The sequence below is a fragment of the Mus caroli genome, chromosome 15 (assembly GCF_900094665.2).
Source record: "Mus caroli chromosome 15, CAROLI_EIJ_v1.1, whole genome shotgun sequence".
In the NCBI taxonomy this organism is placed as follows: Eukaryota; Metazoa; Chordata; class Mammalia; order Rodentia; family Muridae; genus Mus; species Mus caroli.
This window is the reverse complement of record NC_034584.1, coordinates 74799926-74813971: the sequence shown is the minus strand read 5'-3', so window position 1 is coordinate 74813971 and position 14046 is coordinate 74799926. Positions and strand designations below refer to the sequence as shown.

Sequence of the window (14046 nt, the reverse complement as noted above, 5' to 3'; positions counted from 1 at the left end):
AAATCTTTTAAAAAAAACAAAAAGAAACAAAAACAAACAAACAAAAAAAAACTAAATCAAAAGCCTTTGTGAATGAAACATTTATCCAAAATAAGCTTTCCAAAAGCATGATGAAAATTGTCTAGCCTGGAATTCGGAGATCCACCTGCCTCTGCTGGGATCAAAGGGGTGCACCCCCATGCCCTGCATGATGACTTTAAAACACAGCACAAGCAGACACTTGCTCAGACATTGTGCTGCACCATGTGTAGTAGTTGCTACTCTTCACTGCTGTGACCAAGTACCTGCCTGGCAAGTTCACCCTTCATCAGGTTGACTGGATTTAGTATTACCTAGGAGACACACTTAGGGTGTGTCTGTGAAGGTGTTTCCAGAGATGTTTAGCTGAGGGAAAATCCACACTGAATGCGGGTGGCCTTATCCCATGGGCTAAGGTCTTACACTGAGTGTAAATGACAATGGGTGACAACAAGAGCATTGGCTTTCATCGTTCTGTTGTGTGACATGATGTGACCAGCTGCCTCACACTCTCCCTCCACACACCATAATGGACTCCCTCAAACTATGATCCTAAATAAATCCTTTCTTCCTTAAACTGCTTTTGCCAAGTACTTTTGACAGACCGCAGTGGCAGAGCATTTACCTGGCATTTGCAAAGCCCTGGGTCCTATCACAAGTACCACAGGAAACAAAACAACAACAACAACAACAACACCCCACAAAACAAAGAAATGAAAACTCCATTTTTCCTCAAACAAAAGAACATAGCTACTTTGCTCCTGACATCACAGAGCATAAACATATTTAGGAGAAAAGATACATTTCTGCCTAATTATTTCAATATAGGGTAACAGAGTAGACCCAGAATGAATGAGTCAACTAAAGAATGAATGAACAAAAACAAACAAACAAAGGTAGGGACTCTACTTTAGTGCTCACCTAACAAGTGCAAGACCCTTGATTCCATCTTTAGCACCGAACCAAACCACACACAAAGCTTCAAGGTTTAGAGGGCTTCTAGAGAATGGTAAAGATATCACATAAGATACTCAAGTTTAATGTGCTGTTGGAAATTCTCTAAAAGCAGAACACACATGTGCATAATCTACTCCTCAAGGATTCCTGACCACTGGAAAAAGCCAGCTCAGGACAGGTTACAATTACCAAAGAGGCCTTTGAAGACAAAGACAGGTTTGTTTAGGACATGGACGCTAGACCTGTAAAGAACAGGACTTTCCTTAGTATCCTGGAAGAAGTCTTCGTGCCCTTTCACTGTTTTTTTCCCCCCAACTTCCTATTCTTCATAAGGCCTTGGCCTTGACTTCTGTTACTGTGTTAACCACAGTCCCTTCAGGAGCACTGCTCAGGGACAGCTCAAGAACTGACAGAATAATACTATAAGCACCTTACAGTCAGCAAGATCTGGGACTAAATCTTAAATTCCACTTTGAGTTGTACTGACACAGGTAGATCTTTGACTAAAATAGAGACAATATACTCCAGGTGGGAATGACTCTGGAGCTGGAGAGGTGGCTCAGTGGTAAAGAGCCCCGACTGCTCTTCCGGAGGATAGAAGTTTGATTCCCAGCATCCACAGAGCAGCTCACAACCATGTGTAACTCTGCTTGCAGGGAATCTGATACCCTCTTTGGCCTCTGTGGGTATCAAGCATACATGTGGTGCACAGACATACATGCAGGCAAAACACCCATACATATAAAATAAGTACATCTTTAAAGAAAAAGCAAAAAACAAAAACAAAACAAAAAAACTGAGCCAGTAAGGTGACATGTATCTACTGTGACTACAGAAAGCCCTTGACAAATGGAGCTGTGATTTTTATAGGACAATATTGTGGGGTAGAAGGGTTGGGTGGGAACCATGAGAAAATCATCTGAAGTATTTCTACTCTCTTTTCACGGAACCAAATAGGTGTCTGGCATTCTAATTCCCTAAAGAGGAATTGATGCCACCAGCTCATCTAAAATGAAAGTGCAGTAGACAGAATAGAGCAAAGTTAGGATTATACTGTGAGCTATTTTTAAAACTGTTAGCTTAGCAAATTAAAGGGCTGTGAAGATCTCCTGGTTTCCATTCACAACAAACACAAGACAAGGCACTCCCCTTTAATGAATCTGGCCTCCTGGCAGCAGTCTATTCTGCATAATTCATTCCTCAGGGTTTAGGAAACATCATTTTCTTAAGATCCACCAAAATAAACTATTTTCTAGGAAAAAAAAAAGAGGGAGACGGACAGAGAAGAGGAGTTTTCTTTACAGATTTTGGTAAATCTCATGAATCACCATCCCATTCAATTTAGGAAACTACTGTCTAAATGAAACTTGGAGTGAGAGTGACGTCAGTGCTCTAAGTCCATCTCAAGTGTTTTTCCTTTAAAAGGGCAAATGAAAACCCAGTCTGCTTTGAAACACCGTTTTCTCAATTCTATGACAGATTAAGGGAAAATACGATCTATTTACAGCCACTAAAGAGCTATACCAAAGGTCCCATATTGAAGTTTAAAGCCAGCTGCCTTTTCAGAAGTGGAAAGAGATAAATCCTGAATTACTAAGAATGTTGGCTAAGTTATAATATTTTTAGCCTCTGTTTCATCAGATAAGAACTTCATTTTAATAGTGATCAGAAGTTTCAATTATCACTGGAATTGAATTTCAGGAAGTAATATGCAGACAAATCCACACTCGGAGTGTGCACCACACTCGGAGTGTGCAGACAGCCCATTAATTGAGCCTCCTCCATGAAGACATTGCTCAGGAGAGGAAGCACCATTTCATACTTTCTTTGGAAAACACCCAAACTTAATTAGTTCAATTTGGAACATCCTGAGCCGTAAAGCCTTTGCTTAAGCATAACATAAATTTTGATTAGCCAAGTGTGAAAAACAACAAAGCCAACTTTCTTGTCCCTCTAGTTAATCTATAAATAGAAGTAATGCATCAACAAAGCAACTGGTATGCGCTGCAGGATCTCCGCCGTCTACACAGCCCAGCCACCATGCTCTCAGCACACTGAACCAACTGCTTCTGGGGATCTGTAACAGGACCCTTTTAATAAACTGTGACTCACTGTTTGCTTTCTTCTCCAGGAGGTGGAGTCTTGCCATGCCCTTCCATTACAAAATCCTCCTGTTCCACCTGCAAAGGCAAGCACCACAGGTCAGCGCAGTCAGTACCATGATGTGACTTACTCCAGTGCCAGGCCCTGCCTGTGCACACCCACAGGGTGTCACTACAGCGTCTAGAAGGTGAGACTTTCATTTTCTAGGTTTGCTCGCGGCCCTTCTCCCTCGGTGGATAGGTTTACAGGATGAAAAAGAAGATCGGCAACTCATGCAACTGTGACAAAGGACTAGCGTCTAAGAACCAATGAGAAAAGATCAGCCCGTGAAAACCCGCCACTGAAGAGAAGAACACATATATGGTCCTTAAACACATGAGAAGCTGCTTAAATTCATGTCAATCAGAAAAATGCAAATTAAAACCACAAAGAGATACCATTTCACAACCTACAGATTGGGTAAAATGACCGAGCCCATCAACCTGGAGTGAGGAGCATGGCAGCTCTCTACTCCTAGTGGGAGGGAAAACTGGTACAACAACTTTGAGAAAGTTTGTCCTCACTTGGTACATCTGAATACAGACTCACCACACAAACTTCCAATACATTTCTAGGGATGTGCTCAAAAGTCTCCTCTCTCCTCTCTCCCCTCTCTCTCAGTGAGTGGGGTGGGAAGTAAATAAGTAAAAGAATTAAATTTTAAAAAAGGCATGAACCACCAACATCCAGCAGAACAGTGACATTTTTAACAGAAGAAATACAAAAAGGAATATCACTGACAACAGAATAAATAGGTTAAGACACTTTTAGCTAAGTTACAAAAATCTAACCTTTGTTGAAAGAATACCTTCATTCCTTGGTATCTATAGAGGACTGACTCCAGGTATCTATAGAGGACTGACTCCAGGACTCTTTTTTTTTTTTTTTTAAGATTTATTTATTTATTATATGTAAGTACACTGTAGCTGTNTTCAGACACNCCAGAAGAGGGCGCCAGATCTCATTACGGATGGTTGTGAGCCACCATGTGGTTGCTGGGATTTGAACTCTGGACCTTCGAAAGAGCAGTCGGGTGCTCTTACCCATTGAGCCATCTCACCAGCCCGACTCCAGGACTCTTAAGGATACCAAAATCCGAGGAGGCGCAGTACAAAGTAGTGCAGAATTTGCACACAGCCTATGCTAGATAACATAGTTTGTATCACTGGGCCCAGAATGTATTTTTTACTTTAACATATTATTTATTTATGTGCATATATATACATATATGCATGTATGTCCATAAATACATGGGGAGGGCAGAGGACAGACAATCTGTGGGAATTGGCTATCTCCTTCTACCATGTGGGTCATGGGAATTGAACTCAGGTGGTCAGCCTTGTTAACAAGAGTTTTTAACCACTGAGACATCTCACTAGACCAAAATGTTTTTGTTTGGAATAGGATCTCATGTAGTCCTGGCTAGAACTGAACTTGCTATTATGGACTTGAGGTTGGCCTTGAACTTTTAATCTTCCTGTTCTTACCACTCAAGTGCTGGGATAACATGCAACCCCTATGCCCAGCACTAGATTTTTTTTAACATCTAATACAAAATGAATGCTATGTGAATTGCTGTCATAGTGCATTGTTTATGGGATAACCAAACAGCTGTACGTGCTCAGTGTAAGGACAATGCTTTCTAGTATTTTTTTCTTAACACAAAGAGTAGAATTCAGTATCTCATCCTTGGTAGACAAGAATTCTATGACTGAGCTAGAGCCTTTACCTATTTCCCCTGACCTCAAGGATTTTCTAGCTCTACGTGGTTGAGTGTTTTGGGTGAGGAACTCATACAGGGTGGATGGTCTAAACAAATACGCTATGACTTTACTTATGAATATGTACAAACACATATGTATATATAAACTCTTGCTATAGTAGTCCAGTGTCTTAGTCAGGGTTTCTATTCCTGCACAAACATCATGACCAAGAAGCAAGTTGGGGAGGAAAGGGTTTATTCGGCTTCCACTTCCATACTGCTGTTCATCACCAAGGAAGTCAGGGCTGGAACTCAAACAGGTCAGGAAGAAGGAGCTGATGCAGAGGCCATGGAGGGATGTTCTTTACTGGCTTGCCTCCTCTGGCTTGCTCAGCCTGCTCTCTTATAGAACCAAGACTACCAGCCCAGAGATGGTTCCACCCACAAGGGGCCTTTCCCCCTTGATCACTAATTGAGAAAACGCCTTACAGTTGGATCTCATGGAGGCATTTCCTCAACTGAAGCTCCTTTATCTGTGATAATTCTAGCTGTGTCAAGTTGACACAAAACTAGCCAGTACATCCAGGTTGGCTTCAAACTCACAGTCCTCCTTCCTCAGCCTATATACAATTATTTAAGGATTTATTTTTACTTTATGTGTATAGGTGCTGTGCCTACATTTATGTCTGCGTATCGCATTAGTGTCTGATGCCCATGCAGGCCAGAAGGCGGCACCGGATTTCCTGAAAATTGTATTTCCATCCGGTTGTGAGCTTCCATGTAGGTTCGGGGAATCAAACCTGGGTCCTCTGGAAGAGCAGCTAGTGTTCTTAAACTGGGCATTTCTCTACCATTCTTACAGTTTTAAACACTTACAGGTTGAACATTCCCAACCAGAAAGTTTTATTATACTTGTACTTGAAGTTTCAGTGTTGAAAGCATTTTAGATTTCAGATTTCTAGATTAGAGATATATGATCTGTAAATGTATGCAAAAATCACAAAACCCAAAAGTTTAAAAATCTGAGATACTGCTGGTTCTGAGCATTTAAAGTTAGTGAAAATTGGGCTGAAGAGATGGCTCAACGGTTAAGAGCACTGATTGCTCTTCCAGAAGTCCTGAGTTCAATTCCCAGCAACTACATGGTGGCTCACAACATCTCATCTAATGAGATCTGATGCCCTCTTCTGGTGTGTCCGAGAATAGCTACAGTGTACTCACATAAATAAATCTTAAAAAAAAAGATAATGAAAATTTGACCCGTATAGATATATATATATATATATACACACACACACACACAGATAAATCTATATAAAGAAAGCTTTGACTCTTAAGAAAGAAAGTGATTACTATGTCATTTAGGATTAGTAGTAAATTCCTAAGGAAAAGAGGCATTTTTACTGCCAGGTGTTTACTGGTCATAAAGAATACCTTTGCTAATGGGCTTATCAGTCCTAATGAAAATTACCCCAAAGGATAATTTAAAAATCAATGAATGGGTGATGGTCCAGTGGTTAAAAGCACTGATGTTTCTGTAGAGAAGCAGGGTTTGTGTCCACTACCAATATGGTGGCCTAGAACCATTCCATTAGGCTCTGATATCCTCTTCTGACCTGTGCAAACCAAAGGAACTCACATGGTATACATGCAGACATTTAGGCAAAATATTCATATGCAGAATAAAGCAATCAATCTTTATAAAACAAACAGTGATGACTGAGACTGGCTGACTCCATGACAGCCTTCAAATTGGCAGTTCAAAAGACTAGGCCTCCATCTCTATTTCCAAGAACTGGGTAAATGCAGGCAAATTAGTTACTGGAAAACCCCCAGGCTTCAGGCAGCCAATCAGAAACTGCCCAGCCATCAGTAGCTGCCCTACCACCTGGCCTGAGGCAAGAGCAATGGGTCATCTAGCCCCCAACGCTCAAGCAAAGATTCTAGAATTTCCCTAGATATAGAGCCAACCAATTAAGATAAAGGTTACCCTTCTCTGGAATTCCCCTAATATGCTTTAAATTAGGCCTACAAGCTTACTTGAGCATCTCCATCTTGGTAAATGGTAGACCCCAGTATGCTGAACTTCTGCAGAATAAAACTAATGCTCTTTGCTTTCGCATACTATTTGAGTCAAGGGTATCATTCTTCGGTGAATCATGTACCCTCATATTTGGGGGCTCTTGTCCTGGGTTTGCTGGAGACCCCATGACCCAAATAGTGGAGTGTTTTTCTGATGGCTAAGTCCAGGCATCCAGTTGTCTTTTGTCTTGTCCATCTCTGTTTGTTTCTGTTTTAATTTGGAGGCCAAGAGGGACAAAGCCGTGTGTATTTTGTCACCCAGCCAGGGGCAACACAAGTCTATGGGCCTCCCATGCGCAGGGAGGAAGACTGTCTGAGACAACCATTTCATTTTGTTTTTATTTTCCTGGGAACACCCTTCTGTGTCTGCCTGTATACAGTCAGTTTGTGCTTTTTGTTCTCTCCTACAAACTTTTCTTTGATTCCTAGGATGGGTCAGGCACAGAGCACCCCACTGAGCTTGGTCCTGAACCATTTTAAGGATTTTCACTGAGTCATAGAGGACTCAGATCTAGTTGTTTGTCCCCTCAAACTAAACATCCTTTGCAGTACCAAACAGCCCACTATAAAGCAGGATAGCCTGAAGAGGAGACTTTTCATCTCCCCACCATTTATAGGGTAAAGGTTATAGTCTATGAATCCGGGGCCACCAGAACCAAGTGCCACATATCACCATGTGACAATACCTGGTCAAAAAGCCCCTGGATGAGACCTTTTTTGACACCAGCCTCTCCCTGCTCACTGACCTTCTTTCTTTAAAGGACTGTTGGCCTCAGCCCTGTGCCTTGCTCCACCCTTCTGCTGCAGAGGAGCATCTCTGTCCCCTCCTGTTCCTGTTCCTGCCACCACCACTGCCTCTGCCCAGGCAGCAAAGGCAGAGGGAGGAGCAGCCCCTGACTGCCCTGACTCTGCTTGGAGTTCCCCTCACACTCAGACCCTTACTGCCCATAGGGCTAACTCTACTAAGGCCAATCCCTCTGGACTACAGGACCCCCAGATGCTCAGGGAGATAGTTCATGACATATTTGCCAATAATGATCTTTAAAACAGGAAGTCACAGAACTCCCCATTTTCAGAAAGACCATGAGCTCTCACAGGTCTTCTAGACTGAATAATGCTAACTTACCTGTCCACTTCGGATGGCTGTCAGCAAATGCTCCAGATACTCTTCACAACAGAGGAGAGAGCCGGGCAGTGGTAGTGCATGCCTTTAATACCAGCACTTGGGAGGCAGAGGCAGGCGGATCTCTGAGTTTGAGGCCAGCTTGGTCTACAGAGTGAGTTTCAGGACAGCCAGGGCTACACAGAGAAACCCTGTCTCAAAAAAAACAAAACAAACAAACAAACAAAAACAAGAGAAAAAGAGGATCATAGGAGCTGCCTGGAAATTGGTTCTGGGAGCAAACAGACTCCCCACCCAAGTCCAGACTAATATTGATGCAGTCCTTCTTTTGACTCAGCCTGATCCAGACTTTTAACACTGCTGAAGGTAAGGAGAGGCTCCAGATCTACTGCCAGATTCTGATGGGGGACTCTGAGAGGCTGCCAGACAGCCCACAAATTTATCTAAGGTGAGCCAGGTGATGCTGGGAAAGAATGAGAGCCCCAGGGAATATCTAAGAAGACTTTTTGAAGCCTATAGCACCTCTACTCCTTTTGACCCAGAAGCCAGAGAGCACCAATCATCTGTAAACAGTTTTGTTAACCAAGCCGGCCCAGACACCCATCAAAAGCTTCACTATCCGGACAACTTTGCAGGTAAGCAACTGACTGTGTTAGTAGCCATAGCTGAGAAGGTTTTCAACAACCAAGACACCCCAAGGATGGATAGAGCAGAGGACTGGTGAAAGTGCTACTTAATTGCTACCATAAGCCATGATGGTCCTCATGAGAGAGAGCTTAAGAGCCTAGCTCAAGGAAGGGAAAAAGCTTGCCTCTGGCATCCAAAAGCCTGCCTCTATTTGCCTTAAAATGGCAAGATTTGGAAAGAGGTTTCAAAGGACAACTGACTTGGACATGCCTGCCTCAGGGATTCAAGAACTCATCCACCATCTTTGACAATCTTTATCTATGAGGACTTGGATAAGTACCAATGGACCCATCTCCCCACCCCCAAGTACATATGTTCCAGTATGTAGATGATATCCTGATTGCAGCCCCAGACTCGGAAGCATGCCAGGAGGCCGCATGAGCTCTGCTATAGGAGCTGAGTCAACTTGGCTACTGAGTATCTGCTAATCAGGCCCAGATTTGTCAACTTGAGGTCACCTACCTGGGGTACATACTCAAGGGGGCGGGGCTGGCCAATGCATGCTGTCGGAAGCCTGGAAGCAAACCAGCCTTAGCATCCCAGTTCCATGAACCTGAAGGCAAGCACGGGAATTTCTGGGATCTGCCAGGTTTTGCAGACTCTGGGTGCCAGGGTTCACTGAGATAGCCAAACCACTAGATGAGGCCCCCAGGGGCCAAGAAGAAAAAATAGAATGGACCCCTGAGATAGAGATGGCTTTTAAGACTTTAAGAAAAGCCTTATTGTTAGTGCTGGACTGGCTCTCCTGGACATTCACAAACCTTTCCACTTGTATGTGGTTGAGAAAAAGGGGATAGCAAAGGAGGTGCTCATTTAAACTTTGGGGCCATTGAAAAAGAAGCTGAACCCAATAGCCCAAGGATGGCTGGCCTACCTCCAGATCATAGCTGCTAGTCAAGGATGCAGACCAAACCAAACCAAACCAAACCAAACCAAACAAAACATGGGGCAGTAACTTGTTATCAACCCCCCCCCCCAGTAGGTTGGAGTTCTCAAGATTCCACAACTGATGGCTGTCCAATGCCAGCCTGGTACACTTTCAGGCTCTACTTTTGAGTCCCCCTCACATAAGCTATAACCCATCTTCTGCCCTAAACCCAGCCACCCTGGTACCTGATCTGTCCTCAGTTGTGCAGCTTGATTGCTCTATAGTCCTGCAGCATGTCCAAAACATCACGCCAAACTTGACTGACATACCCTGGGCCCGAGGAATGAATGTATCTACTTCATGGATGGGAACAGCTTTATCCAGAATGGAATCAGGTATACAGGGGCAGTGGTTAATGGACTTGGACTCTGTTATTTTGGCAACTGCTTTGTTGCTGGGAACTTCAGCCCTGAAAGTTGAACTAAAGGCTCTAACCCAGGCTTTAATACCGGCAAAAGGGGCCATATCTAACATCTACACTGACAACAGATATGCCATTGCTATGGTTCATGTACATGGACCCATATACAAAGAGAGGGGATTATTGGCTACTGAAGGAAACAATATCAAAAATAAAGAAGAAATACTTGCTTTACTGAAGGCATTATGGTTTCCTTTCAAAATGGCCATATTTCATTGCCCCAGGCATCAGAAAGGGATATCAAAAATAGCTTGAGGGAACAGGCTAGCTGATAAAGCCTTAAGGAAGGCCATCCAAGATTCTTCTGCCAACATCCTGGTAGCTTTGCCACCCCCTGTGCTCCCAGCCATCTCTGAATATATTTCTGAAGACAAAATCAGGCAAAATGACAAGGAATTTATTGAAGAGATAGATGGTTGCTGACATCTGAAGGCTGCACCATCCTACCTAAGGAGTCTGCTAAGCAACTCTTCCACCAGATTCATCAAACTTCACACCTGGGTCACTGAAAACTGAAAAAACTGCTGTGAGGGCAACATATAAAATATTTGGCTTAGGACACTTGGCTGATCAGGTAATCTCACACAGTCCCACCTGTCAGGCTGTGAACCCCTTGGGCCGCAATCAAGGAACTGCTCCAGGAACCAAAATCAGAGGGTCAACGACCAGGGGCTAATTGAGAATATACAAAAATAAAACCAGGAATATATGGATACAAGAATTGGCTAGTTTTTATATATACCTTTTCAAGATGGGTATAAGCCTACCAAGGAGGAGACAGCCAATGTAGTGAAAAGGAAGTATTTGGAGGACATCATACCCAGGTATGGTTTGCCTACTGTGCTTATGTCTGACAGTGGACCAGCATTCATCTCTCAGGTAGCTTAATCTCTAGCACAGGTTCTTGAGGCCAACTGGAAATTACTTAGTGCATATAGACCCCTGAGTTCAGGGCAAGTAGAAAAGATGAATCATCCCCTAAAGGCGGCCTTGACCAAATTAACCCTTGAAACTGGGGGTGACTGGGTGTCCCTCCTACTTTATGCCTTATATAGCGCTAGGAACACTTTCTATACTTCAGGGCTTACTCCTTTGGATCCTATATAGGAGACCCCCTCCCTTGCTGCCTAACCTCTTGTCTGATATCGTAGTTGAATATGACCAACATAAGTTTTTTTAAAATCCCTGGAAGCCCTCCATAGGGTCCAGAAGCAACTCTGGCTGCCATCTCCCAGATTTATGAGTCTGCTCCTACCCCTTGACCCCCACTGCTTTGAACCAGGTGACGAAGTCTGGATTAAGAGACATAACCACAAGACTCTGGAACCTCGTTGGAAAGAACTTCACACCATGATCCTGACCATGCCTATGACTGTTAAGGTGGACAAAATCAGAACATGGATATACCACTCCCACGTTAAGCCTGCCAGGAGAGAGAATCCAGCAGTTAAGGTTCCATCAGAGAAGTCTTCCAGATGCTTAAATGCTCAGCCCCCCTACTATGAAGGAATTGCTATCCCTGGAGACTATTCACAGACTACATATAGCATTCAATGTAGATGGTAGCAACAAGATAGAGGTAAGCTGACCCTGCAGTCAATAACACAAAAGGGATTCTGTATTGGAAATAAGGTATCTTTCAGTCTATTCCTACCTCTGCAACTGCACTGTAACCCCTACTATTGTAAGATATATGCTTCCTCCAGAGAATATTTGGTGGGCTTTACCTTAGGGTTTACCCCATGCATTTATGGCCTGGTTGTAAATATGACTGAGAATTTTTGTGTCCTAGTATAGCTTGTATCCAGCGTGATTTATTACTCTGGGGAAGATGTCTTCAACCAGCTAGTAACTCCAAACAATCAGGTAAAAAGGATGGCCATTCTCACTATGTTTCTAGGTTCTTTCCTTGGCATAGGCCTGGCCAGAGCTGCTAACGTAGGGGCCTCAGCCTTAATACTCCAAGATAAAAATTACAGGGCCCTATGGATGCAGATATACAGGAGATGGAAAAGTCCATCATGGCCCTGCAGGATTCCTATCCTTCCTGAAAGAAGTATTCTTTAAAAAAAAAATCTATTTATTTTGTATGTATAAGTATACTGTAGCTGTCTTCAGATACACCAGGAGAGGGTGTCGGATCCCATTACAGATGGTAGTGAGCCACCATGTGGTTGCTGGAAACTGAACTCAGGACCCCTGAAAGAGCAGTCAGTGCTCTTAACCGCTGAGCCATCTCTACAGCCCCCAGAAGTACTCTTATAGAACAGAAGACGCCCAGACTTGCTATTCTTCTAGCAGGGAGGACTCTGTGCAGCCCTAGGTGAGAAATGTTGTTTCTATGTTGACCTCTCAGGGGTGGTAAGGACAGAAGAATAGAGAACAGTATCAGGATTGGTATGATTCTCTTCGACTGTCTCCTTGGCTGCCCACCCTGACAGGTCCTCTTATCCTACAGAAGTTGGCCTTGACTTGCAGATATGGAAATGCTTAGTTAAGTTTGTTAAGAATGGATTTCTACTGTTCAATTGATGATTCTCAAACAATAATACCAGCCCATAGAAACAACAAACATTCAAGATGGCCCATTATTGAAGTGAGAATTGAGAGGACTGAGACAGACTGACTCCATGACAGATTTCAAATTGGCAGTTAAGGAGACTAGGCCTTAATCTCTGTTTCCAAAAACAGGGCAAGTCCGGGCAAGTCAGTTACTGAAAAGACCCCAGGCTTCAGGCAGCCAATCAGAAACTGCCCAGCCACCAGTAGCTGCCCTACCACCTTGCCTGTGGTAAGAGCAATGGGTCAGCAACAGTTTCCAGGCTTCCTCAGCCACAGTTTCCAACCCCACCCAACGCCCAAGTCCCCAGCCCCAGCAATAGTTCTGAAATGTCCCTAGATGTAGAGTCAACCAATTACCCATCTCTGGAATTCCCCTAATGTGCTTTAAATTGGGCCTGCGAGCTCACCTGGGCGTCTCCATCTTGTTAATGGTAGACCCCAGCGTGCTGGACGTCTGCAAAATAAAATGAATGTTCTTTGCTTTTGTATACTATTTGAGTTAGGGTTATCATTCTTGGGTGAATCATGGACCCTTACAACAGACAGGTCCAAGGAGCTGGGATCACAGTTTAAAGAGGAAATAAAAAATTTTCCTATAGGTTCCAGTTATGTGGAAGACAGACAAGTACCATGGTATGCTCAGGGTTAGGCACTTGCACAAAGCATGACAAAATGAGTTTGACCCCTGGAACCCACATGGAGGAAACAGAGAACTGACTTCAGTAAATTGTCCTCTGATTTCCACACATACACAGTAGCACACATGTATCACAAATCACTAGCTGGTATCTCAGGGGTCTCTGAACTTACAGAATGTTTCTATCCATATTAATGGAATTTACTGTAATGACTTACAGTCTGTAGTCCAATGAACCTAACATTGGTTATCTGTGAATGGGACGTCCTGGAATCTAGCAGTTGCTCAGTCTCACCAGGTTAGCTGTCTAAGCTGGTCTTCTGTAGAAGTAAGCGCTAACAGATGTGCTGGCAAGTAAACCTTCCTTCTTCTAATGTGCTTATGTAGGTCTCCAGCAGAAGGTATGGCTCAGATTAATGGTGTATACCACCATGCCTAGATCTAAAACTTGCTTTGTTCCAGGCTGACCTTGAACTCAGAGATTTGCTTGCCTCAGTCTCCTGGAATTAAAGACATGTACTAGGTCTAAGATTTTCATGGCCACTATGCCTCAAGATCTCTATGTCAAGATCCAGGTCAGAAACCTGTCTTCCAGCCTCAAGATCTGGTTCACAGGTGTGCCCTACATATCTGGACTGTAGTTCATTCCAGATGTAATCAAGTTGACAACCTGGAATAGCCATCACACTGGTACGGTGGCTCATGTAATCATTGTAATCATAGTATAAATGCAGGAGTATCAATGCAAGTTCAAGGCCAGCCTGGACTACACAATGAGTTTCAGGAC

The 14046-nt window shown here is 43.5% G+C and overlaps 1 protein-coding gene across 5 annotated transcripts in view; it reads right to left on the bottom strand.

Moving 5' to 3' along the window:
* Window positions 1-14046, bottom strand: part of Tnrc6b (trinucleotide repeat containing adaptor 6B) — a 218455-nt gene that overhangs the window by 140115 nt on the left and 64294 nt on the right. For 4 of the 5 annotated variants that reach the window (XM_021182978.2, XM_029469460.1, XM_029469461.1 and 1 more), the window contains exon 4: window positions 3088-3155. In XM_021182978.2, the coding sequence (XP_021038637.1) occupies window positions 3088-3155 (68 nt within the window). Of the gene's footprint in view, window positions 1-3087; window positions 3156-13029; window positions 13077-14046 lie in introns of all 5 variants that reach the window. The other variant, XM_029469458.1, reaches the window with a different exon arrangement.